Here is a 25,039-nt window from a genome sequence, read left to right as displayed (position 1 = left end):
GGAAAATTAGATGTAATGGAAATGTATCAATTTAGACGTAATCAAATGTGTCAATATTTAATAGTTAGCAGAAAACCACCTGGTGGGCAGTGTTTCAACAACTTTGTGTAATAAAACTCATGTCCTTACACATCACTAGTCACAAACTCTTTGGCTCCCAATCTTGGTGGTGCTCTTTCTTCCATTTGGAGCCAAATTGACTACATCTTCCTATCATCTTGGATCTGAGTAGTCTCTTGTTACTTGGATACCATTTGACAACCTCATCAGTACACATGTCTGTGATTCTTTGGACACGTCTGGCTCAGTTTAACTTGTGCTTTTGATGTTCTGCATTCATATCATTCACTCGCCTCCATTCTCAGTTTACCTTGGTATGCATATGTATCCACAGTGAATATCCTGGCATGGATCTTTCTACAGTTCTCTGTAGTGTAGCTAGCCAATATTTTGTTTCTTCATAGTAGCCCATGTCTCACTTGTGTATACTGGCATACAGGAAGGATGGGGTGATATGGAAGGGATTGGCAGAGAGGGGTCTAGTCCAACTGTGCCTTGAGGAAATTTATAACCAAGACTAACACCTTCAACCCTGCTCTTAGTCTGCATTAGATTTCAGCATTTATGTCATACTCTTTCATCTTCCCACCACTATTCAATCTTGTGCTATGTTTTCACAGACCCTGGGTGAGAGACAAAAGAAAGATAGAGATTTGTGTAACAGATCACCACTAAATCCTTTTTGTTTATATATATGTAGGTTTCTTTGTATTTATGCATATACTCCTTGACACATTATTTATAGGATGAGCCTATACATACATACATATATATATACATATATATATATATATATATATATATGTGTGTGTCATCACTATATATATATATATATGTGTGTCATCACTATATATATATATATATATGTGTGTCATCACTATATATATATATATATATATATGTGTGTGTCATCACTATATATATATATATGTGTCATCACTATATATATATATATATATATATATGTGTGTCATCACTATATATATATATATATAACGTCATCACTATATATATATATATATATATATAGTGATGACTACATAGGCCCTTAAAATATCTTGTGAAAGTGTGGTACCAGCCATTTGTGTTGTACTTGCTCATGAGTGATGGCTAAGCTTTAAAGTTTCACATATGACAGGTTCTGTGCATTATTCACATACATTTTGTCAGAGTTTGGAATCCTGTCAAAAATTTTCTATAGCGATAAATGCAAATGAGTTTATAGTGGTTCTTTATGATGAAACAAATTCCTAATGGAATAATGAGACTAAATTAATGAGTTCACCAATTAGCGTGAGTGCTGGGATGCATGATGGAAACAGTCATATCTGAAGGTGGTTATACGTACAATGACAATTTCAGAAGGCATATAAAGGAATATACAACGATTTATTTGTATAGGCACTAGTAGTTTGAGGAAATCAAAATTGTTCGTAAACATGCTTCATAAACATACTTGTGAAGGTCCAACAGAATGGTAGCATAGGTTCATTATATGAAAGAAAATATATAGGAGCAGCAGAGAAGGTAAAGTCTTGTGTGTGTGATTCAGCCATATAGAAAATATACCAAACTTAGAGTTAGCAGGTGGAAAGGTAACAAACAGAATTCCAAGGGTTTGTATAATCATGTAGCCTTGCAATAAATTTCATAATGTGGCTTTATCCAAAATTCCCTCGAGGTGTTGTCTTCATAGTGACGAAAGAAATGTCTTACATCTATTAGGTCTATCTAGCCAGCCACTGTTGTTAAGGTTTTTGCTCTTTTCCCTGTAGAGATAGTGAGTCATGTATTTATGCATGAGGCAATACGATTGGTTGAACACTAGTGACATCACGCATGGATAGAAGACCACTACACCAAAGGAAAATAGTTCTACTACAAGTTGTTTTTAGCCAAATAACTTCCATTGTAGTTGTCCCATGAGAAATCAGTACCATCCTAGTACAAATTAAATTTGCATCCTAATTGTCTTCTATCCTACTGTAAGTCTTCTATGACTTCTTTTTTTCTATTAATCATCAACTTGTGGGTCCTTTAATTTTCCTGTGTTTACTTTTGAAGTACTATCCGATTAAGTGGTGTTACAACTGTGATGTCTCCCTGTCTTTATGCTTTCCACATCTTAGCAAAAAACTTGAAATTCTTGTAGTTTCTAAGCCCTTAATCTTTTTTTTTTTTTCTTTTTCAAAGTCACCGAGACCAAGTGCAATCATTTCAGTTTTGTTCAATCCTGATTTAGTATCAAGTAATTACTTTGTCTTTCATATTTTTGGTATTAAGTAAACATTGGCAGGCCAGTTACTCTCTTTCTCTCTTCACAAGATGTATTTGACATCTAATTTTTGGCTTATCTCCAAGTCTAGTTTCCTGTATCCTCTGTTTATTCCATCCAAGCCAATCACCCAACCTCACATCTGCTTCATTATTTTACCATCATTTTGCTTTTTGTCCAGTTGAGAACCTCTTCTGAACATAAGGCAGGTCAGTATCTTTCAGTGGATAGGTTTCCCTTTAGGAATATTCTATTTCCCTCTGCCTGTAAGACTTCTCTAATTCTGTCTATGCTCCGAGAGGTATTGTTCATGCATCTCTCCTTCTCTAGTTGTAAGTTTTTTCCCAGAAACTAACAACTTGCATAGTGAAACAATGCATGTTAAAGTACTGCATGATTCCAGACAGACCAGGTTGAAACCAAGCCAGTAGCTACTTGACCATTTAGAAACAACAGCTAAATCTATTTACTTCCACACATACAGGCATATCCTTTCAAGTGCCACTGCTGTGTAAACACACCTATGCAGGTAGCATATAAGCAGCACCCAGTACACTCTGTTAGGTGGATGGTGTCAGGAAGGGCATCCTGCTGTAGAAACTATACTACAACAGACAGAATCTGGACAGCTTTGCTAGCCAGCTCCATGTCAAGCCATCCAACCCATGCCAGCATGGAAAGTGGATGTTAAACAATGATGATGATGTTAGACCCAACCATCTTCAAAATATGGCACAACACATTGAATAATGTTGTCCTAGACAATATCTGAAATAAAATCAAGAGTGGTCATGTTAGATGTTTTTGATTATAAGTCTGCTGGATAGATAATGGCTTCCCTAGTGCTAAACAAGGCCAACCATTTAGAAATACAGCTCATTTGCTGCGCTGGGCCATTTGCTAACAATTGAACAGATATATCTGTTTATTCCAACAGAATTGGTTAGAATTTCTCAAAACAATAGCAACTTTTGTTTGCATACTCTTTAGATGTGATTGCTTAGATCCACTGTTCTGTGAGTAAAAGAAAGATCTGCTATTTTTGTCACTTCACCTGCTGGAAATAGCAGCCTTATCATCCTCGAATACCCTACTATTTTTACATCAAACAATGTTGTCCTTAATACACAAATAGATGGCAGAGGTACTGCCAGAACATCTATCATATACCTACTTAGTCAGGACTGACCTGGTACCACAGCTCATTTTAAGTTATGTTCCAAACATCAGCTTAATAGAAACATTATATTTAGTCCCTGACTTCCAAAATCAATTGAAACACCTAAGTAGTTTGTTTCATTAGAAATGGTCATAAAACAGTTAATATAACTCACTAAATATATTTTCTTAAATTCAGCAAATGAATTAGTTTTTGAAGCTATGATCCTCTATAGTAAGACACTTGTACTTGTCCTGTCTTACTTTAGCCTTTCAACATCCCGTGTAAAGCCATCTCTTCTCAAACACTTCCCATTTAGTAGTGGGAGCTTTTTTCCTTTTCTTCTCTCTGATTGTTTTCTGTCTTGCAGGTTACTTAGGAACCTCTCTAGTGCTGATTGCCAAAAAAAAAAAAAATAAAATAATAATAGTAACAAAGGCCCCTAGTACACTGTAAAGTGGTTGGCATTAGGAAGGGTATCTAAGTATAGAAACCATTCCAAAACTGACAGTAGAGCCTGATGTAGCTTTGTGGCTCATTGGATCCTGTCAAACTGTCTGACTTGTGTTAATATGGAAAACAGCTGTTAAATGATGATGATATTTGTCTATTTTCCAACTCTGTTGAACATATAATATATTTGAATCAGCCACTTAATATCTCGATTCTATGCTGGCATGGTTTGGATGGATCGACAGGATATGGTTAGCCTGAGAGTTGCATTGGTCTCCAATGTCTGAATTTCATGCAATTTCTACAGCTAGATGCTCTCCTTAATGTCAACCACTTTACAGAGTGTACTGGATGCTTTTTCTGTGACATCAATACTAGTGAAGTAACTAAGTAGCTCACAAGACAAAGACCCAGTAACTGAAGTTGGGATGCAGCATTGAGGGAGGTGGTTTTGTGTCAGATGTAGAAAGGCTAAAGTAAGAAAGAAGGGCAGGAACAGGAACTGAATCTAAGTAGATAATTTCTTGATACTTTGTAATATATTTTATTATGGTTTTCTGATGTAGACAAAAGGCTTCAGATTTGCTGATTAAGTGGAAGCGCATGGTTTAGCAGTTAGTGTTGGACTCCTGATCGTAAGATTATGCATGGTTTAGATTCTTGAACTGGGTGACACGTTGGGTACTTGAGAAAACACTTCATTTCATCCATTTAGCTGGTAAAATTGAGTAATCCTATTACAGACCAGCGTCCTGTCCCCGGAAGAATACGTATGTCAGAAAAATCAGGAAACTGGTGTCATACTCCTTACAGTGTATTGTGAACTAACCATAGATGCTTAAAACTTGACTGATATTATTTCATTGGCCTCAGAAGAATGAAAGGCAAAGTCAACATTTATATGTGAATAGAGAGGATAAAGATTTTTGTTTGCTTTTGCAAAATGTTCTTTCATATAATGACACGAGGGTTCAATCAAATATCGTACGTTTATATTTTTGCAGCAAAAACTGACTGCTAAAAACCCAGAAGAGGAACGAAGAATGGAGAAACTAAAGCAGCAAGCTGCCCAGTGGCAGCAGCAGAAAAAACAGATTGATGATGCAGCAGCTCAGCAGCAGTTGCAGTTTCAGCTCCAACAGCAGCAGCAGTTTCACCAGATGTGGCTGGCTGCTGCCCAATACATGACACCACCGGCTGCTGACCTGATGGCTGCACTGCCTCCGTCCCATCCTCCGCTACCTCCAGTCACAGTACCCACTCTCCCTCAGCATACGAAGCCACCTCCTATACCCAGTGTGGCTCCCCGATCGACAGTTCAGTCAAGCATACCTGTGTCGGCTACAGTTCAGTCAAACACTCCTGCATCAGTGACAGCAACAGCAGCATCGATTGTAGCCGCGGCGACAATAACATCAGGATCAGTACCTTCTAACACAGCTGCTGAGAAGGTAGCAACTAAACCTGCTCCAGTCTGGAACAAACCTACAGCTCCAAAAGATAAAGGTATTTACTTCTCTGATTATTTCTTTGCATTATGGGATCTTTACCTTTTGACCGACAGATTTAAAAAATAATTTTTTGTAACTAAACACTTTCAAACTTTGTATACAGGTAGAATGTGTCACATAAAACATCTTTTACTTTTGGCATCGTTGAGAAAATTCTGTATTTTGAAAGTTATTTTTTGTTAAAGTTGTCGTATTTCGGTAATTTCAACCAGTCATTGACGTGTATTCAGCTGAATAAAATTACTGCTGTTGTTTGTCAACAACTTCCGGTGCTGTATGTTTCATTTGTCACTGTTATTTATGACATATTTAATCTCAGTTACGTTTGTATGAATAAACGAGTGTATCTGAAGCATGTTTACTTCATGGCACCACCATAATCGTTCGTGCTTCATTTTTCATTTTTTTCCATAACTCTAACCCTAAAACCCTAACCCGCTAAAGCTAAAACCAGTACAAACACACGAACGATATCACAAATAATAGTGATAAGCGAAATATACAGCGCCGGAAGTTTTTGACAAACAATGGCAGTAATTTTATTCAACTGAATACACGTCAATGATTGGTTGAAATTACCGAAATACGACAACTTTAACAAAAAATAACTTCCAAAATACAGAATTTTCTCAACAATGCCAAGAGTAAAGGATCTTTTATGTGACACATTCTACAAGTATACGAAGTTTGAAAGTGTTTAGTTACAAAAAATTATTTTTTAAAATCTGTTGGTCAAAAGGTAAAGATCTGTATTATGTTAAGAAGACTTTCAATGTTTAGAATATATTAACCTTTTGTTTGTTGGTAAATTATCATTCTAGGCATGACAATTAAATATATAATCATTGGCTTTGTAAAGTGGTTGGCATTAGGAAGGGCATCCAGCCATAGAAACCATGTCACAACAGACAATTGGAGTCTGCACAGCTTCTGGTTGGCTAGCTCCTGTCAAACCGTCAAACCTCTGCCTCTTCTTCTTTGGTTGACCAGCTGCTGTCAAGCTCTCCAACCCATGCCAGCACGGAAGACAAATTTAAAACGATGATGGTGGTGGTGGCTGCTGTTGTGGTTATGAAGCTTGCTTTGCAGCTGCGTGGTTTCAGATTCAGTCTGTTGCATGGCATCTTGTGAGTGAATTTCGGAGATGGAAATTGTGTAGAAACACGTGTCCTTTTGTGTGTTTGTCCCCTCCACTTCCACTGCTTGACAACCAGTGTCGATTTGTTCATGTCCCTGCAACTTAATGGTTTGGCAAAAGAGACCAATAGAGTAAGTACCAGATTTTGAAAAATAAGTACTGGGGTTGATTTCAACCTAAACCCTTCAAAGCAGCACCCTGGCTTGGCCACAGTCCAATGGCTGAAACAAGTAAAAGATAAAAGATATATGTACTTTCAGTGTATAAAGATAAGAGTACCCTCTCACCTGTGCTGGTGCCTACTCCTACCTGTGCACCCAACAGAGTGATTGGTGAGTGAGCAGAAGTTAAGTAGGATTGAAAGGTGCCTTAAGTTTGTTTCACTAAGGTCTTGACAACCTTCCTTAGTGTGAGTGGTTGGAAAATGTACCTAGTATTCACTGTAAAGTGGATGGCAGGTGAAGTCAGAAAGCATAGGGTTGTGAGGTTCCTTTAGTCCTCTCTCACTGAAGACATATTAACCTCTTTTGTACTGATGCCATGATAAAATGCACCCAGTACCCTCTGTCAAGTTGTTAATGAAAAGGGCATCCACTCACAGAAACCAAACCAAAATGATATACATGCACCAGTCTATGAAAGACAGCTCCCAGTAACAAATATATTAAGATCATGATAACCTGTTCAACACATGCCAGCATGGAAAGCAGATGCAAAAGGGATTATGCAGGTACAGGTATGTGTACAAGGTGTGTGGTTTAGAAGTTTGCTTTGCAACCATGTGGTTTCAGGTTTGGCCCCACTGCACAGCACCTTGGGTATGTGTCTTCTACTGAAGCCCTGAGTCAGCCAATTCCTTGTGAGTGAATTTGGTAGATGGAAACTATGTGGAAGCCTGCTAGTGTGTGTGTGTGCATAATGAAACAGAAAGGAATAAAGATGATGGTATATAACTTTATTTGAGGTTGCTATAACAACTGATTGACGAATTTTCTAGGATTTACAGTTTGTATGGAATATCTCTTTACTCTTTTACTCTTTTATTTGTTTCAGTCATTTGACTGCGGCCATGCTGGAGCACCGCCTTTAGTCGAGCAAATCGACCCCGGGACTTATTCTTTGTAAGCCCAGTACTTATTCTATCGGTCTCTTTTGCCGAACCGCTAAGTGACGGGGACGTAAACACACCAGCATCGGTTGTCAAGCAATGCTATGGGGACAAACACAGAAACACACACACACATACATATATATATACATATACGACAGGCTTCTTTCAGTTTCCGTCTACCAAATCCACTCACAAGGCATTGGTCGGTCCGGGGCTATAGCAGAAGACACTTGCCCAAGATGTCACGCAGTGGGACTGAACCCGGAACCATGTGGTTGGTTAGCAAGCTACTTACCACACAGCCACTCCTGCGCCTATTAAATGAGTATGGTTTCTGGTTTTCCTTCCTTAACGTTCTCTTAGCCAGGTTTTTTCACATGGAGTAATCATTGAACTAGTTGCTTGAACTTCTTTGACCCCCCTACCTTCTCTCACTATAATATATATTTACATAAATAAATGATTTTCTTTTGACAGATTTTGCTGGAGTTACACCATACAAGATGGATTCTGGTTATAACCAGGATGACCAGCTTCATGCAGTTGTGAAAGAAGAGGAGGAGTTTGAGCGTCAGTACAATGACTGGAAGAAACAGTACGATGAGTGGCGGATTCAAAACAAAGGTAAGTCAGTCTAGTGCTTCTCTCGCTCTCCTCTTTTCATTCCATCTCCTGTCTCTGATGGTAATTCTACATTTAAGTGGAGATAAATATTACATCCTAATATATTAATTTTCCATCCCTGATGCTTTATGGATGAGATAATTTGTTCATTGTCGGTGGCACATAAAAACACCATCCGAGCGTGGCTGTCTGCCAGCCTCGTCTGGCACCTGTGTCGGTGGCACATAAAAAACACCATCCGAGCGTGGCCGTTTGCCAGCCTCGTCTGGCACCTGTGTCGGTGGCACATAAAATCACCCACTACACTCTCGGAGTGGTTGGCGTTAGGAAGGGCATCCAGCTGTAGAAACACTGCCAGATCTGACTAGCCTGGTGCAGCCTTCGGGCTCCCCAGACCCCAGTTGAACCGTCCAACCCATGCTAGCATGGAAAGCGGACGTTAAATGATGATGATGATGATGATAGTTATCGTGTTTTTTGTGGGTTTTTTTTTAGAGTGTCTGAAGATAAAGCTGAATTTATTAATAAGTAGCAATCCAACTCAGTCATATAAAGTTTCTGCTGATCACTTGTTAGACAATCAAAGCCGTACTAGTTATAGTTTGCAGCTTATAGAACTGAGTACAGTAACAACTAATCCCTTGTTCATTGGATTTCTAATAGCAGGTGTGGTGTGTTTGCAACTCAGTCCAGAGCAAATATCTCAAGGGGCTTAGATTGTAAACTACTGATTTTCCAGTTTTCTTGCAGATGCAATGATGATGATGATGGTGGTACTGATGATATTGGAACCTCACCAGTCATCTTTCTGTCCACTGATTACACAATGTCGTCCCATTCATATTCTGACCTCAGCAAATTCCCTTTTTTTTCTTTTTGAAAATGCATTAAAAAAAATGCAGATTTTGCTAGAGTTCATTATAATGATGATCATCACCATCCTTTTAACATCAGCTTTCCCTGTTAGCATGAGTTGGATGGTTTGACAGGAGCTGGCAAGCCAGGGGACTGTACCAAGATCCACTGTCTACTTTGGCATGGTTTCTATGGCTGGATGCCCTTCCTAACACCAGCAACTTTACAGATTGTATAGAGTGCTTTTAATACGGCACCAGCAAGGTCAGCAAGTAACTTGCAGGAGAAGTACCCTTTGAATGAGTGGAAAGTAGTATTGAGATACATAAGTACCCCAGGTGGAAAAAAAGAGAGATGTCACAGGGTGTATCCTCAAGTTTCGTGGAGGGATATGTAAGTGAAGTATAACAGAAAATTTAGTTAGAGTGAGTTTGAAAGAGAGCAAAAGGGGAGTAGGGGTGGATGTGGAGGGGAATGCCGTGAGTGAACATGGGTAGAGGAGATGGGTAGGAACAGATTTAGGCTATAACCTGGATGACCAGCTTGATGCAGCTGTGAAAGAAGAGGAGTTTAAATATATTAAAAAAACAGAAGGAAAATACATGCCTAGCCCTCTATGTTCCCAGTAACACCCTTAGCTATCCTGCCCCCTTGTGTGCTAACAGCACCCATATTCCCAAGGGTGTTTACACAGGTTAAGGAACATGGCTCAGTTCATAGTGGTATTACATCAACTATCACATACTAGCTGTACTTATTTCATCAACTTCAGAACCTGGGCAGGATTAGAACCCCTTTGAATTTTACAGGATGTAAGTAAATACAGCAAATTATTTTGTCTGATAAGGTGGCGAGCTGGCAGAAATGTTAGCACGCCGGACGAAATGCTTATCAGTATTTCGTCTGCCGTTACATTCTGAGTTCAAATTCCGCCAAGGTCGACTTTGCCTTTCATCCTTTCGGGGTTGATTAAATAAGTACCAGTTACGCACTGGAGTCGATATAATCGACTTAATCCGTTTGTCTGTCCTTGTTCGTCCCCTCTGTGTTTAGCCCCTTGTGGGTAGTAAAGAAATAGGTATTTTGTCTGATAGTCTATTTTTACCACCACCCCCGCTTTTTTTTTTTAAATTTGAATTTAAAATGATCTTTTTTCTGTCCGCAGATCACCCAGATCGACAACAATTCAAGCAGTATGAAAATCAGTTTCTCGAAATTGAAGCCAAAATGGCAATGAAGAGGAGAGATATACAGAACCGGAAGCACCAGATTGAACTTAACAGGGGCAATTCAAACTTCCAGAATACTCCTCAGAGATTTGACACCTCTTTCACCAGTAACAGAGATGCCCAGTATCTTAAGTCCAACCAAAACTTCCAGGGCGGTGGCATGGGAGGTAGAGTTGGAATTGGTGGTGGAACTGCTGGAGGAGGTGCATGGCCTGGAGGAGGAGGAGGAGGTGGTGGTGGAGGAGGAGGAGGGCGTGCAGGAATTTTAGGAGCAGCAGGAAGCGGAGGAGGTGCAGGGATGGTAAGAGGTACTGGTGCTGGGATTTTAGGAAGCGGAGGAGGAGGCCCTGGGATTTTAGGAAGTGGAGGAGGAGGAGGCCCTGGGATTTTAGGAAATGGAGGAGGCGGCCCTGGGATTTTAGGAAGTGGTGGTGCAGCAGGAGGAGGGGTTGGTGGTTGGGGACGAGGGGTTGGGATTTTAGGGGGAGGAGGAGGGGGTTCTTGGGCAGGACGAGGAGGAGTTAGTGGTGCAGTAGGGGTTGGCAATACTGGGGTAGGACGAAATGTAGGTGCTGGGATAGCTGGAGGATTAGGGGGTGGGGTAGGAGTAGGTGCAGGGGCAGCAGGAGGTGTAGGCACAGGAGGAGGAATAGGTGCTGGATTGACAGGAGGAGGTGGTACAGGAGTAGGAAGAGGAGGAGGAGGGGCCAGTTCGGGGGTAGGGCGAGGTGTAGGTGCTGGGATGGCTGCAGCAGGAGCCAGTCCCGGAGCAGGGCGTGGAGTAGGTGGTGGGAAGGCAGGAGAGGCTAGTCCTGGGGCAGGGCGTGTAGCAGGTCCTGGGAAGGCAGGAGAGGCTAGTCCCAGAGGGTTACTGGGAGTAGGGACTGATGGGACAAAGGGGGGGCCTGGAGTGGCATTAGGGGCAGGTAGTGATAATGTAAAAGGAGGAGGAAATGAAGCAGTAAAAGGAGGTGTTGGGGTAGGAGGTGGAGCAAGAGGGGGGAACATTGAGGCAGACAGTAAACAACAAGCCCCTAAAGCCACTGGTGGTGGTGGTGGTCAGACTGGCAAAGGTGCAGAAGAGTCAAAATCCCCTGTTAAAGACAATGCAAAAACACCTAGTGTTGACACTCCCAAAGACCCTACTCAGAGTAATTTCAGCAGCCAGGACTTTAATAAAGACAAGGATACAAGCATGGATATTGGACCTCCTGGTGCCAATAACAACAGATTTGGTGGACCGAATCGCTTTGACAGCTCAAGAAACCAGTTTGAAGGATCTCAGTTTCCCATGGGCCCAGGCCAAGGGGGTCGATATGGCATGCGTAACGAAGAGTCTGATCATAATGTTGAAAGGCAAGGAATGAATAAAAATTATAGTTTCATGGACTCTGATATGCGTACCCAAGGACCCAATCAGAACCCTCAATTTCCAGGTTTTCCCCGCGGTCCACCTCCAGACGACCGTGGTTTTGGACGAGGACCTCCAGGTTTTAATTTCAACCAAGGACCAAGAGGTGGGCCCCGTTTCAATCAGGGCCCACCTTTTGGCCCAGGGTTTAATCAGGGACCCCCACGTGGACCTCCAAACCAAAACAGGCCAATGTTGGATCCTGGTGACAATAGGATGGGACCCCGTGAAATGGAAAATGTCGAGCCATACGGGTTCACATCACAGAGGAGGAGAGAGCCTTCGCCTAATAGGCAATCTTCTGAAAATCAGTTTGGCTGCTTTCCTCCTCGAGATAATTCAGCCTGGGCCCAAGAAAATTCTGGCATAGCCAAGAATCAGCCTATGCCCAACAGATCTCTGTAAGTTGGTTTCTTTTTTAGATCTTTTGGCTTAATTTTGTTGTTTTCTGTTTTTGTGCTGTTGTAAAAAAAATTTTTTTTTTGTATATTGTAATATCCTTGAGTTAGCTTAATGGTTAGAGCATTTGGCCATTATCTGAGGGGTACGGTCCCATTGCTGCCTTCTGGGAACTTTTTTTGTGAAGGCACATGGCTCAGTGGTTAGAGCATCAGGCTTACAATCATGAGGTAGTGAGTTCGATTCCCAGACCAGGCTGTGTGTTCTTGAGCAAGGCACTTTATTTCACATTGCTCCAGTTCCCTCAGCTATAGAAATGAGTTGCAATGTCACTGGTGCCAAGCTGCATCAGCCTTTGCCTCTCTCTTGGATAATATCAGTGGTGCATAGGCGACTACTGGTCTTCCATAAACAACCTTTCCCAAACTTGTGCCTTTGAAGAGAATTTACTAGGTGCAATCCCATTGTCATTCATGACCGAAGGTGGTCTTTACCTTTTATTTGGCCAGTTTTTCCCTCATCATCATTACACTTGCTTTTACTATGCTGGCATGGGTGGGCAAGAAGTCTTGAGGCAGTATTCTTATGGCCAGATACTTTCTTGTTGCCAGTTTTTATTTGCTTTTATTCAAGGAAGGTACTTCATTGCATGGATTTTCATGTTGTTTTTGGAGGGACAAATGTTACTACAGCTGAAGTGGGGTCAATTCTTAGAACACACACACGATTGTTGAAAGTGAATGTCATCCATTTCCAGTATTCTCCAAAAACATTCCTGGCCATGAGAAAATATTACCTTGGTTATGTTTCTTAGAAACAGGTGAAATTTGGCATCAAGAAGGTCATCTGGCTGTAAAGGACCTGCTTCAGTAACATCCAGCATGTCTAAGCATGCAGTGTATGTTAAACTTTTGACAACAGTGATATATAGTGCCAGTGCCATGTAGATAACACCTGTGCTGGTGCTACATACAAAGCACCCAGTACAGTACACCCTGTGAAGTTGTTGGTATTAGGGAGGGCATCCAGCCATAAAAACCATGCCAAAACAGATGACTGGTGCACCCCTCCAACTTGCCAGTTCCTGCCAAGCTATCCAACCCATGGCAGCATCACAGAGATCAGATGTTAAATGATGATGATACACCTATATATATGTACATGCACACACACACACATACACTCTTACATACATAATCAGCCCTTCATTTAAAATACTATTAGAGGCAAAGTGTATCCATTCATGCCCAAAAGTCCTTTACTTTAAAGGTTTCAGAGTCATTTCACTCTCTCCCTGCTCATACAGTTTCATTCACACATATGCTCTTTCTGACACTGAAGCATAATTTGTTATTTTTTGGGGTTGTACATGAATAGTATGTGCAGTGGTAATTATGGGTGGACACTAAAGACAGAACGGTTTTGTTATCCAGCTGTGTTTATGAGTGATCCCTCAGTTTATGGCCACAGGGTATCTTTTTTCTCATTAATAACAGTGACAAATTCATATGACACCGCAAATAATTGTTGTTGACATAGATTCGGAGAAATTGTTTTCACCTCAATAGATGTCGTTGATTGGTTGAAATTGCTGAAATGCAAGAAATTAAACAACAAATAGCTTACAAACTACAGAATTTTCTCAAGAAAGCCAAGAGAAAAAGATGTTTTATAAACACATTCTACCAGTATACGAAGTTTAAAAGTGTTTAGTTACAAAGAAATTATTTTAAAACTCTGCTGGTCAAAGCGAAAAGATTCAGATTTTCTAAAAAATCATGATGCAAAGATGGACTTGCTGGCTGCTGAAAATAAGTATATGATGGCAGTAGGCTCTGCAAGAAGAGGACCTGGTGGTTTAATGATGGACAAATAAAGTTTTTCGGTGGGGCAGCCTAAACAACATACGAAACAAATTTGAGGTTAAGGTGTTGGATTATATATTCATAAGTTTAGATCTTATGAATGCCATTATATCATACTTCTGATAAAGCCATGTAACTCTTATTATAATTTTCCTGGTTCAATAAAAACATTTTTCACTGTTGAGTGGCTAATGGTAGAAAGGGCGGCTCAATGTAAAATCACATTCTCTTATAGATAAAACAGTCTCAGGTGTGTGAACATTGGTAAATTGATGTGTGAATAACATATTCTTTCACATTAAGCTTTAGCAGTTGCTTTTGTTTTAATCATTTTAATGAATAATTGACATTTTCAAATACATATTTTGCCTGTCCTATATGTTTAATATTGACATTAAATAAAGAATATTTAACTTCAGTAAATTTTTTGCATTTCTTTTAGGGATGGCAAAAGTGACAAAATGGAACCATTAAAAGGAAGTGGAGAACCAAGTGCAAAGGTATCTCAGATCATGTCCCCTTTTTTTTAATGTCTTATTTGCATCCTATTCTTTTAAGTTTGTTATATCCATACAAAAACGAGGTAAGTTGCTTCTTGGCCACATTGCTCTGGGTTCAGTCTCTCTATGTGGCACCTTGGGTAAGTTTTATACCTCTGAGCCAACAAAATCCTATGAGTGGATTTGGTAGACAGAAATTGAAAGAAGCCTGTACATACATACACACACACACACACACACAAACGTCTGTATGTGTGTGCGTGTCTTTGTGTTTGTCTACCATCATAGCTTGATAACTGGTGTTGGTGTGTTTATTTCCCGGTTATTTAGCAGTTTGGTAAAAAGAGACCGATAGGTTAATTACAAGGCTTAAAAAAAAAAAGAATAAATATTTGGGTCTATATATTTGATGAAACCCTTCGAGGTTAATGGCCTAGCATAACTGCAATCTAATGACTGAAACAAATGAAAGGAAAGCTAGCAACGGCACTTAGACTTACTGACTTGAAGATATTTTGTTGAAAATCTGGAACTGTGAAGGCACATGGTTCAGTGGTTAGTGTCGGGCTTACAATCATGAGGTAGTGAGTTTGATTCTCAAACCAGGTTGTGTGTTGTGTTCTTGAAGAAGACACTTTATTTCATGTTGTTCCAGTTCACTGAGATGTAGAAATGAGTTGCAATGTCACTGGTGCCAAGCTGTATCAGCCTTTGCCTTTCCCTTGGATAACATTAGTGGAGGGAGGCTGCTGGTCTTCCATAAACAACCTTGCCTGGACTTAGGCATTGGAGGGTAACTTTCTAAGTGTAATCCTATGGTCATTCATGACTGAAGGGGCTCTTTACCCTTTAATCTGGAAATGGAATTTATGTGTTCTATATATATTACACTAAGTCAATGCTTATGCAATCTAGTAAAAGACAGAAAAATATACTCTGATTATAGCAATGCAGTACATCTCTAAAATCAGTATGGTGAAACATATAGCATGGACATTTGCTGTGATGTCTGTTCACTTCAACTGTGGTCCAGTCCCAAAGCACTTTTATTTATGTTTGCTTGACTTGAAGCTGTTCCATGACAAGTGAAAGAGAATAAATGATTGAGTATCTACAGCAGTGCTTTTCAACCTTTTTACTGGAGCGGAACCCCAAAGAAACATTCCACTGGCTCGAGGAACCCGTGTGCAATAATTTAATAGTCTTATGCACACATATCTGCACAGGAGAATTAAAAATTACTGCCGATTTTAGCAGTTTTGTAACTTCTTGCGGAACCCTAAGGTTCCACGGAACCCTGGTTGAAAACCACTGATCTACAGTATTGTCTAGGGCAAGACATTAAGCTGCATCCTGTGTTGAGGCCCCAGCTTGGGAGGTCAGGAGTTTAGGAGGGTATAGTTACCTTCCAGGTCAGCTCTGGCTTGGGGTGCTTGTACCTGTCAAGAGCTCTTGTTATGGGTTGAATTACTGAAGATAATCCTGTGGCTCAAATACACATGGCTTTGAGGTTCCTTATACATGTTGCACAAGCTCACTTGTGTGTGGACATATCATGCTGTCATGTGAACCAGTCCCTCTGCTTTAGGATCAAATAGACCCTGTGCCTCGGCGGTAAGTTTCAGGGTCAGCAGACCAGCAAAATAAACTAAATAAACTGATAGAAAGTAACATGAGACCGCTGCTGTACGTTAGCCAAGGTAAACTTGTGACTCTTCAGACTTTGGCATGGAAGTCCATGATTGCTGACATCTGTAGGTATGTGAAAAGAGAGATCTCCACTATTGTCTGTTCAATTGAAGGATTGTGTTGCTTGACTCTTTATTAGGTTGTCTGCTGGTAAGATCATTTCATCTATTTGAACTTGAAAGCTGAATAAAATCTATCAGAAGTTGTAACAAGACTATATATATGTGTATTTATCTTACGATTATTTCTGTTGTGAAAACTGAAAATGAGACATCTTCCTCTCTTCATATTCATTTCTGAGATCAATGCATAGGTTGCTTTGTGACAGAAACACCAAATTTGGATATCGTTGTACTCTTGTAGAACTGTATGTGATAGCGGGTAAGCAGTGTTTCCAGAAACTCTAAGCTTCCATCCAGCATTGATGAGTTGTCCCAGTGTGCACAGCAGCAACACTAGGTTGATAAATGACAAAGTTCTCTCATAGATAGTTGGTACTTGATACCCAATGTTTTCACTGGCTAAGTAGACTGAAGCAAGTAAAATTAAATTAAACTATGTCAAATGTCTGCATTCTATTGAGTTGTCCGGAAAGTTTGTACCAATTTATAGTAGCTTACCTTTCGATTTAATTTAGAACATAGTTGAGTCAATAAAATAGGATTTGACTACACCTCCATTTAGAGCACAGTTTAAGCTGTCATTTCATGGAAGAAGATTTATGTTCCTATATCCTGTGTTAATTCTGTAACCCTTTAAAATGGAAGATAAGAAAGTTCATTTTCGGCACTTGATGCTTTGGGAACCAGACAAAAATTGCTGCAGCTCAGGTGGGATGTGTTACCCCACCCTCCATATTCACCAGATATTGCTCCTTCGGATTTTCACTTATTCAGGTCTCTGCAAAATAGTCTTAATGGTAAAAATTTCAATTCCTTCGATGATGTAAAAAGATACCTTGATGAATTCTTTGCCATGAAACCACCTCAATTCTGGGAAGAGGGTATTTTCTAGTTAAAGGAAAGATGGAAACACATTGTGCAACAAAATGGTTCATATTTAATTGATTAAAAATGTAATGGCAAGTAATTATTGACCTTTTTCTTTCCTTTAAAAATCGGCACAAACTTTCCGGACAACCCAATACATTACCTACTAAGCCATCATTGCCACTACCTAAGTAGCATAAGTTTTTTACTTTTTTAAAAGTGTTTTTGTCTTTTAGATTTGCCAATTATTCACTGGCAGTTGTAATACTTGTGGCCATTCTAATTTATTGATTGATTTGCCTTTCAGAAAGATCTAACTTTGCAATTGATCAGTTGCTTTTAAGAAAGATAAAATAGTTGTGAAATACATGTTCCTACAATAGCTGCAATTATTGTGTGTTGAGTTAGTTAAAATAGGCTTTTTGCTTCCTTTTTCAGATTCCAAGGAAAGATGATGATAAAAGTGAGGCAGGGTCCGGTAAATTAGATGGACAACAATGGCCCAAACAGGACTCTGATAGTTCATCAAATGAACAACGCAATTTGAAAGATGGACCTCAAGATTTTCAAAACAAGATGCCTATGAAGAATGATAACTGGGGGCAGCTTGACCCTGGGCAACCATCTGGTGACCAAGGTCCAAACTTCAGAAATCGTGGTCAACAACAGCCTTCACCAGGACCACCTCAGTTTGAAAGACCTCCATTTAAAGGCCAATGGGGTCAACAGATGCAAAGAATGGGACCGGGGCCAGGATTCAGTGTGAATCCCCCTCCTCCACCTAGAATGTTAATAAATATACGGCCTGAATTCAATCCGCGTATTTGTCCTCCAGGTGGTGGTGGTGGTATTGGTGGTAGTGGCGGCAGTGGCACAGGGCCGCCATACCGAGATATGATGATGCGTGATGGAGGTGTGGGCCCACCTTTTAGGGGTGACAAGGAAGGCGAACAGTTTAGCGAAGGCCCTGGTGATAACAGACCAGAGGGCCGCATGCCTCCTGATTGCAGGCCTAATTCTATGGGGTTTCCTAAAAACCGTGATGGAAACATGGACTTCCCAGGTGCTGATGAAAGGGAAATGATGGCAATGGGCTCTGCGCGAAGAGGACGTGGTGGCATGATGATGGCCCAACGGGGCGGATTTCCTGGGCGCCCTAACCTACAACAAAGAGATTGTCATGATATGAACTTTCCCAATATGAACAGGGATGATGGAAATTGTCGGACTGTAAGTAATTTTCAAACTATTTTATTCCTCTCTTTCTTTTGTTTTCGTTACAATGGTTAGGATTGGTAGAGCGCTGGACAAAATGCTTTGTTGTACTTATTTATATTTCTGTAGTGAGAGAGGTGTCAGTTTTTTTTACTTTTGTTCTTTCAGAGTTGCTAAAACCAACTTTCCTAACCTTCTTACCTCCTATGACCCACCCATCCTCCCCTGTTCCCTGAATTCTGCTGCCTGTGCAGCAGATATGAAAAGTAGCTCCTGCAGGATTGAAGGTCTGACTGTAGAGTAGAAGCAACTAACTATTTGAAAGTGCCCCCATCCTCGCTGATTCTTCATGCTAAGCATCATTACCATCATCATTTAATGTCTGTTTTTCATGCTGTCATGGGTTGGACAGCTTCACAAGATTCAGTGAACCCAAAAACTACATTGTACTCTAGTGTCTGCTTTGGCATGGTTTCTATGGTTGGATGCCCTTCCTAATGTCAACCACTCCAAGAGTGTAATTAATGGGTGTGTTCACATGCTACCAGCATGGGTACCAGTTGCCGGACTCCAGTATCTGCCACGACTATGATTTCACTTGACTTAATGGGTTTTCCTCTGAAGCATGGCATATTGCCAATGGTCTCGGGTCATTTGTCATTGCCTCCATGCTCAAAAGGTGCTATCTATGTGCCACTGGTACAGGTGCCAGTTATATGACACCGGCATTGGCCAATAAACATGTTATGTGCCTGTTACCGATAACAATTTCTTTTGCATTTCTGTGATCTAAGATGCATTTACTGTATTGTGTGAAACTTTGAAACAAATTCATCATCATCATCGTTTCACGTCTGCTTTCCATGCTAGCATGGGTTGGACGATTTGACTGAATCCTGGTGAACCAGATGGCTGCACCAGGCTTCAATTTTGATCTGGCAGAGTTTCTACAGCTGGATGCCCGTCCTAAAAATTCATTAAGGAATTTAAGAATCCACATGAATAGGCTTGGCTTAGTGCTTGAAAGTTTGTTTCACAATTACTTGATTCCGGGTTCAGTCATACTGCACCACACCTTTGAATACCTGTCTTTCTACTATCTCTCTGACTGCATCTCACTTTACCTTTCTGTCTGCTTTCCCCACCTTCCCTTTCTCAATCTAATTCTCACTATTTTCTGTGTTCACTCAACCACACATTCATAGCCAATTTGCTGGTGGGTCAACAGGGGAGCCCTTTGCAACCAATTTGCTAGAAATAGCTGCCAAATCTCCCTCAAATTACACGAGCAAATTAATTGTCATGCAGTAGATCCACATAATCAAGTTGATGTAGGGTTTCAGCAGAAACCAGTTTTCTTGTTTGTGCAACCTGTGGGTTGAATGATTAGCTGTAGCATTTTCTATATATATAAAACTGTAGTTGTGTGGGTGTCTGTCTCCTACGATTTAGATTCCTAACTACTCCCACATTTTGCGGTGCAGTTTAACCAAATTCGGGTATCTTATAGTCGTGATTCATATCGAGCGCGTCTACGATGAGTCTACGATTTTAAAAATAATTTATCATTTTTTTCCATTTTAACGCATATTTTTTCGTGTGTCGATGGCGGTGGAGTTGGCGTCACACCTGCACCTGTGTTGCTTCTCCCCCTTCTTCCCTCCCTCGTGAAGCTGTGGGGAAGGGAGTTTAAGGAAATCAACGTCGTAAAGTGTTGTCAAGGAGACCAGCGTTCTTTTAGAACGACTTCATGGCTTGAAGACACTGAGTCAACGATTTAAAAAAAAAAATTACCATCATTTTTTATTCCATTTTTAATGCATTCTTTTGCTATAACTCTCTAAAAATGCTTATATAGTTATTTCCCTTACAAACCCGAGCAACGCCGGGCGATACTGCTAGTTATTTAATAAATTTTGAAATAATTTTTGTTTTTTGCATTCTGATTTATGCGTAGTTTAATTTTCTAAATTGATTTTAATTTCTCTTTGAAGGACTCCCTTCGGAATGATGCTCCACCATTTAACTGGTCCGGTGAACCAAGAATGAGCTCAAAAAACCAACTGGACAGTTGGATGAACAGAGGAGAACGAGCACAGTGGGAAGATAACAGATGTGATTTTGGCAATAATAATAACAATAACAACAATAATAAAAGTAACAACAACAACAACAACAATAATAAACCTTGGGGACATCCTCAAGGCTCTCCTGCACCACCTGGAAGAGACAGAGACATGGACCCTGCCTTTCATAAAATCTCTAACCCAGATTTTTATGATCCCATGAATAGAGTGAATAGGTTAGGAGATATGAACAACCGTCTTTATAATGCTGATAGATGTAACAGGCCCCCACCAGCAGCAATGCCGCCTTCTAGAGACTTTAACCATAACCGCTTTAATTCATCCTCCTCAGATCAACAGTTTTGGAATGAAAGGTAAGGATATCTCTGATGTGTGTGCGCGTGTGTCTGTGCCGTGGATGCGTTTATCAGTATATTGTGCTGTTGTGTTCTGCATGATGTACAGTCGAGAACTTTGCAGGACTGGTTACTTAACGAAACCTTTAAATGACGACGGCTGAAACCTCATGTTAATCACAGCTATGAATATAATGCAATATATAGTCTGTCAGTGTTGGGTGATTTGGTTCATTCTCATTACTTCTTTCCTTCCTTCCTTCCTTCTCTCTCTCTCTCTCTCTCTCTCTCTCTCTCATATAGCTATGTATATTTATCTGAAATTGTGTTTTTAGTTAGATGTATTTCAGTCACGAATTAACCGAGACGCTGGATAATCCCTCTGTTACTTTATTACACTGCCTTTTGTTTTTTGATTGATTTTAAAAATAATGAAGAATTTATTAAAATAACTTTGTTGTTATTTCGTTGGTGTTTAGAATATAAATTAACTTAGAATTTTGATGGAAGACTTTTAGATTGCTTTAATATGAGAAATTTGTATTGCTTCAGGGTGGTTTCAGGTAGGTCAGCCTCCAAGGATTAATTATCTGTCAGAGATCAGAGAGACACAACACAAGCAGTTTAATGTGCTCTGTGCTGGGTCTCTCTCTTGTGATTTGAATTATCATTCTTGGGCAATGTTGCAGCAGTTTTAACTTCAATTATATGCATTGATACACGAGTATACATATAATTATGCATGTTTAACTATGTTACATTTGTTTATTACTTCAAAGAGCAAGGTTCCTCTCCCTCACTGTTACAGATCCTCTCAAAAAAATGTGTGAGGTAGAGTCTCAGCTGTTAATCGGTTTGGCAATCAGTTGGTCAGGTTGGTGCCTGTGTGAAAATTGTGGATGTAGCAGAGGGTTACAATCTTGAGTGGAATGTCTTGGCAAATCGTTTAGCAAGGATCTAGGAAGATGTGTGTGGTATGCTGTGTGGAGAAGAGCTGGCTACATTGTTTGGTCTTTGGTGAACTCGGTGTGCAACTAGCAAGTTCAGATGCTCCAGTGAAAGACAGTCTGTGAGCTAGTGGTAGTTTGGATGAGCGACTTGAATCATCATCACCATCATCATCCTTTAATGTTCATTTTTCAAGCTGGCATGGGTTGGCTGGTTTGACCAGAGCTGGAGTGCTGTATTAGGTTCCAGTCTGATTTGGCCTGGTTTCTATGGTTGGATGCCCTTCCTAACACCAATCACTTAATAGTGTGTGCTGGGTGCTTTTTACTTGGCACCATCACTGGCGCTTTGCACATGGCGCCACCAGCATGGGTGCTTTCAATGTGCTCTGGCATACTCTTAGCATAGCATGGGTGATTTTAATGTGGTCTAGCATAGGTGCTTTTTACACAGATCAGGCCCATGTAATTTTTACATGGCACCAGCACAGGTGCTGTTTACAGGGCATTAGCACAGGGTTGCTGTGATGGACTCATCTTATTGAGTACAGCAAGGTGCGAGATATCTCGGTTCTTTGTCATCTTTGCAAGACTCAGTGTCCTGAGATCAGCCTTCACTATTTCAGTACTAGATGTGGGTATAATACAGCATGCAATATCACTGTCCCAAATATATGAGAAGTACACCAATATAGGCTTTTGTAGAGTCATTAACTTTTTCCTTTTTTTGTAACTTTTGCTTAGTCTAAGGAAGGGTAAAATCTCATGACTTTTGGGTGAGGGCTTTTGAAATTAATGGGGGAAAAGAATGAAATTACTCTCAGACTGGTGACCTGGTGCAGATGCATGCATGCAACAGGGAACATCACTAAAGGCATCCAAGAGTTCAGGCAATTAAACCCAGCAATGGATTTAAGTCATCCACCTAAGGACATGTGAAGGTCATTTGATTTAGTTGTATGCTGTTTTGTCTGCCTAGTTTTACTCACAGAGTTTGGAATGACTAGTGGCTGTGGTAGAAGACACTTGCACTAAGAGTCACACTATGGAATAACACACATTCATGCATACACACACAAACATGATGAGCTTTCTACAGTTTCTGTCTGCTAAATTCACTCACAGTGAAACTGGGTTTATAGTAGAAGATACCCGAGGTACTGTACTGAGTATTCTTATTTCTTTATTGCCCACAAGGGGCTAAATGTAGAGGGGACATACACAACTGAAAGAGCTACTAATAATTTCCTGCTTCTATGATACTTGAACAGACATATTTATATAAATATGCTATGTATCTTAAAATAATCTTTCATGTTCTGCTTATATGTTTCATATTTTTTAAAAACAAGAACATTGCACAGTAAGAAAAAAAAAACATACAAAAAACATGAAGTTTGGTGCAAAAGAAAATGAAACGAAAAAAGAAACAAAATAAAGAAAACTAAGATCCTCATTCTCCTTGATTGCAGATAGCTCATTAAATACAACTGGTTTAAAACAAAATAACAGAAAATGTTAAAATCTCCAAAATCTCAATCCGGAGTTGGTGGTGCCCTCCAATTTGATAAAACATATATTCGTTTATTAGATTTTAGCCATGCTGAGGTACCACCGTTAAGGGTTTAGTTGGGCATATTGGCCCCAATTATTATTATTTTAGTTTGGTACACATGCTAGCAAAATATGTTTGGTGAACTACTATCTTACTGTGCATCATCATCACTGTTTCCAGCAACATAAACCTTGTATGGAAGAAGACAGATATTAAATGTTGATTGATATATATATATATATATATATATGTATGTATGTATGTATATATATATATATATATATATATATATATATATATATATTTATTTATATATATAGTAGTGATAAGGATTAAAAGAATCAAACAGATCTCACATTAATCTCTCCACCAACTACACGGCTAGCAAGAATGACAGTGGTTAAGGCTAGGATAAGCTGTAGCATCTTTATGAAAATCCAAGAGGTATAATTGTGGAGAGGATGTATATAAATAGAACAGATGTTTTATATATATATATATATACATACATACATAGATGTGTGTATGGTGAAAAAAATACAACACAAAGACAGCAAAAAATACAAACCCAGAGTGTATTAGGTTGATGCTCAAGAAATGTAAAAAAGAGAAGGAAATGCCTTTTATGTTTCAAATATTCACTCCTTCTGAAAGACAAGATAGACATGAAAAGGAAAAAAAAAATAGAGAACTAGAAACCTGCATATCCAATACACATGTGCTCATATACACACTTACACATACTGGACTTCAAAGCTGTTTCTGCTCACTAGATTTCATTAAAGGTGTTAATCACTCTGTATAACTCAATTTTAATTTTGTTTTTGTCTTTGGTTGGTAAGTCTTATTTCCTATTTGCTTTTATCTCGAAATCAAAGGAAATGACTACTATCCCCTTCAAACTTTGCTTTTGTCACCTGAACATCAATGTTTTGAAGCTGACCTATTTTCCATTACATTTCAGACAGATTCAGCGCTGAGTTGCTGAAGCAGAAATATCGTTATAGCAAATATTCTGCTCCATACCATAGATTTGCTTGTCAGTTGATTGACAGTTGCTTGAGCATGTCCCTTAGTAAATGAAAATCTGTGCATCTCTGATGATGAGCAGAAGTAGTGTGGAGCATTTTAGCCATGTGTTGAGAGGGATTGTTTAGGGTTTTAGGCTGTGTGGTAAGTAGCTTGCTTACCAACCACATGGTTCTGGGTTCAGTCCCACTGTGTGGTATCTTGGGCAAGTGTCTTCTGCTATAGCCCCGGGCCAACCAATGCCTTGTAAGTGGATTTGGTAGACGGAAACTGAAAGAAGCCTGTTATAATTATGTATATATATATGTATGTGTGTGTATATGTTTGTGTCTGTGTTTGTCCCCCTAGCATTGCTTGACAACCGATGCTGGTGTGTTTACGTCCCTGTCACTTAGCGGTTCGGCAAAAGAGACCGATAGAATAAGTCCCGGGGTCGATTTGCTTGACTAAAGGCAGTGCTCCAGCATGGCCACAGTCAAATGACTGAAACAAGTAAAAGAGTAAAGAGTATCATAACAAAAGTATAGTTTGAAGGAAATATTAACCATTTGTCATCATTTCTAAGGGTAAGCAAATAGGAAATAACAGTTTCTACCCAAGCAC

The 25,039-nt window shown here is 39.8% G+C and overlaps 1 protein-coding gene across 6 annotated transcripts in view; it reads left to right on the top strand.

Annotated features, from left to right (window-relative positions):
* LOC115219246 (YLP motif-containing protein 1) overlaps positions 1–25,039 on the top strand; it is a 96,795-nt gene that overhangs the window by 37,389 nt on the left and 34,367 nt on the right. For 5 of the 6 annotated variants that reach the window (XR_003882296.2, XM_029789393.2, XM_029789395.2 and 2 more), the window contains exons 2-7: positions 4,952–5,453; positions 8,185–8,331; positions 10,352–12,227; positions 14,533–14,590; positions 17,707–18,498; positions 20,478–20,923. Coding sequence is in view for 5 of the 6 variants with exons in the window: in XM_029789393.2 (XP_029645253.1) it covers positions 4,952–5,453; positions 8,185–8,331; positions 10,352–12,227; positions 14,533–14,590; positions 17,707–18,498; positions 20,478–20,923 (3,821 nt within the window). In the remaining variant the exon portion in view is untranslated. The remainder of the gene's footprint in view (positions 1–4,951; positions 5,454–8,184; positions 8,332–10,351; positions 12,228–14,532; positions 14,591–17,706; positions 18,499–20,477; positions 20,924–25,039) is intronic. The other variant, XM_036509031.1, reaches the window with a different exon arrangement.

This window comes from Octopus sinensis, linkage group LG14 (assembly GCF_006345805.1).
Source record: "Octopus sinensis linkage group LG14, ASM634580v1, whole genome shotgun sequence".
Classification (NCBI taxonomy): Eukaryota; Metazoa; Mollusca; class Cephalopoda; order Octopoda; family Octopodidae; genus Octopus; species Octopus sinensis.
Note: the sequence above shows the minus strand (reverse complement) of the source record. Positions and strands in the feature narration are given on the sequence as shown.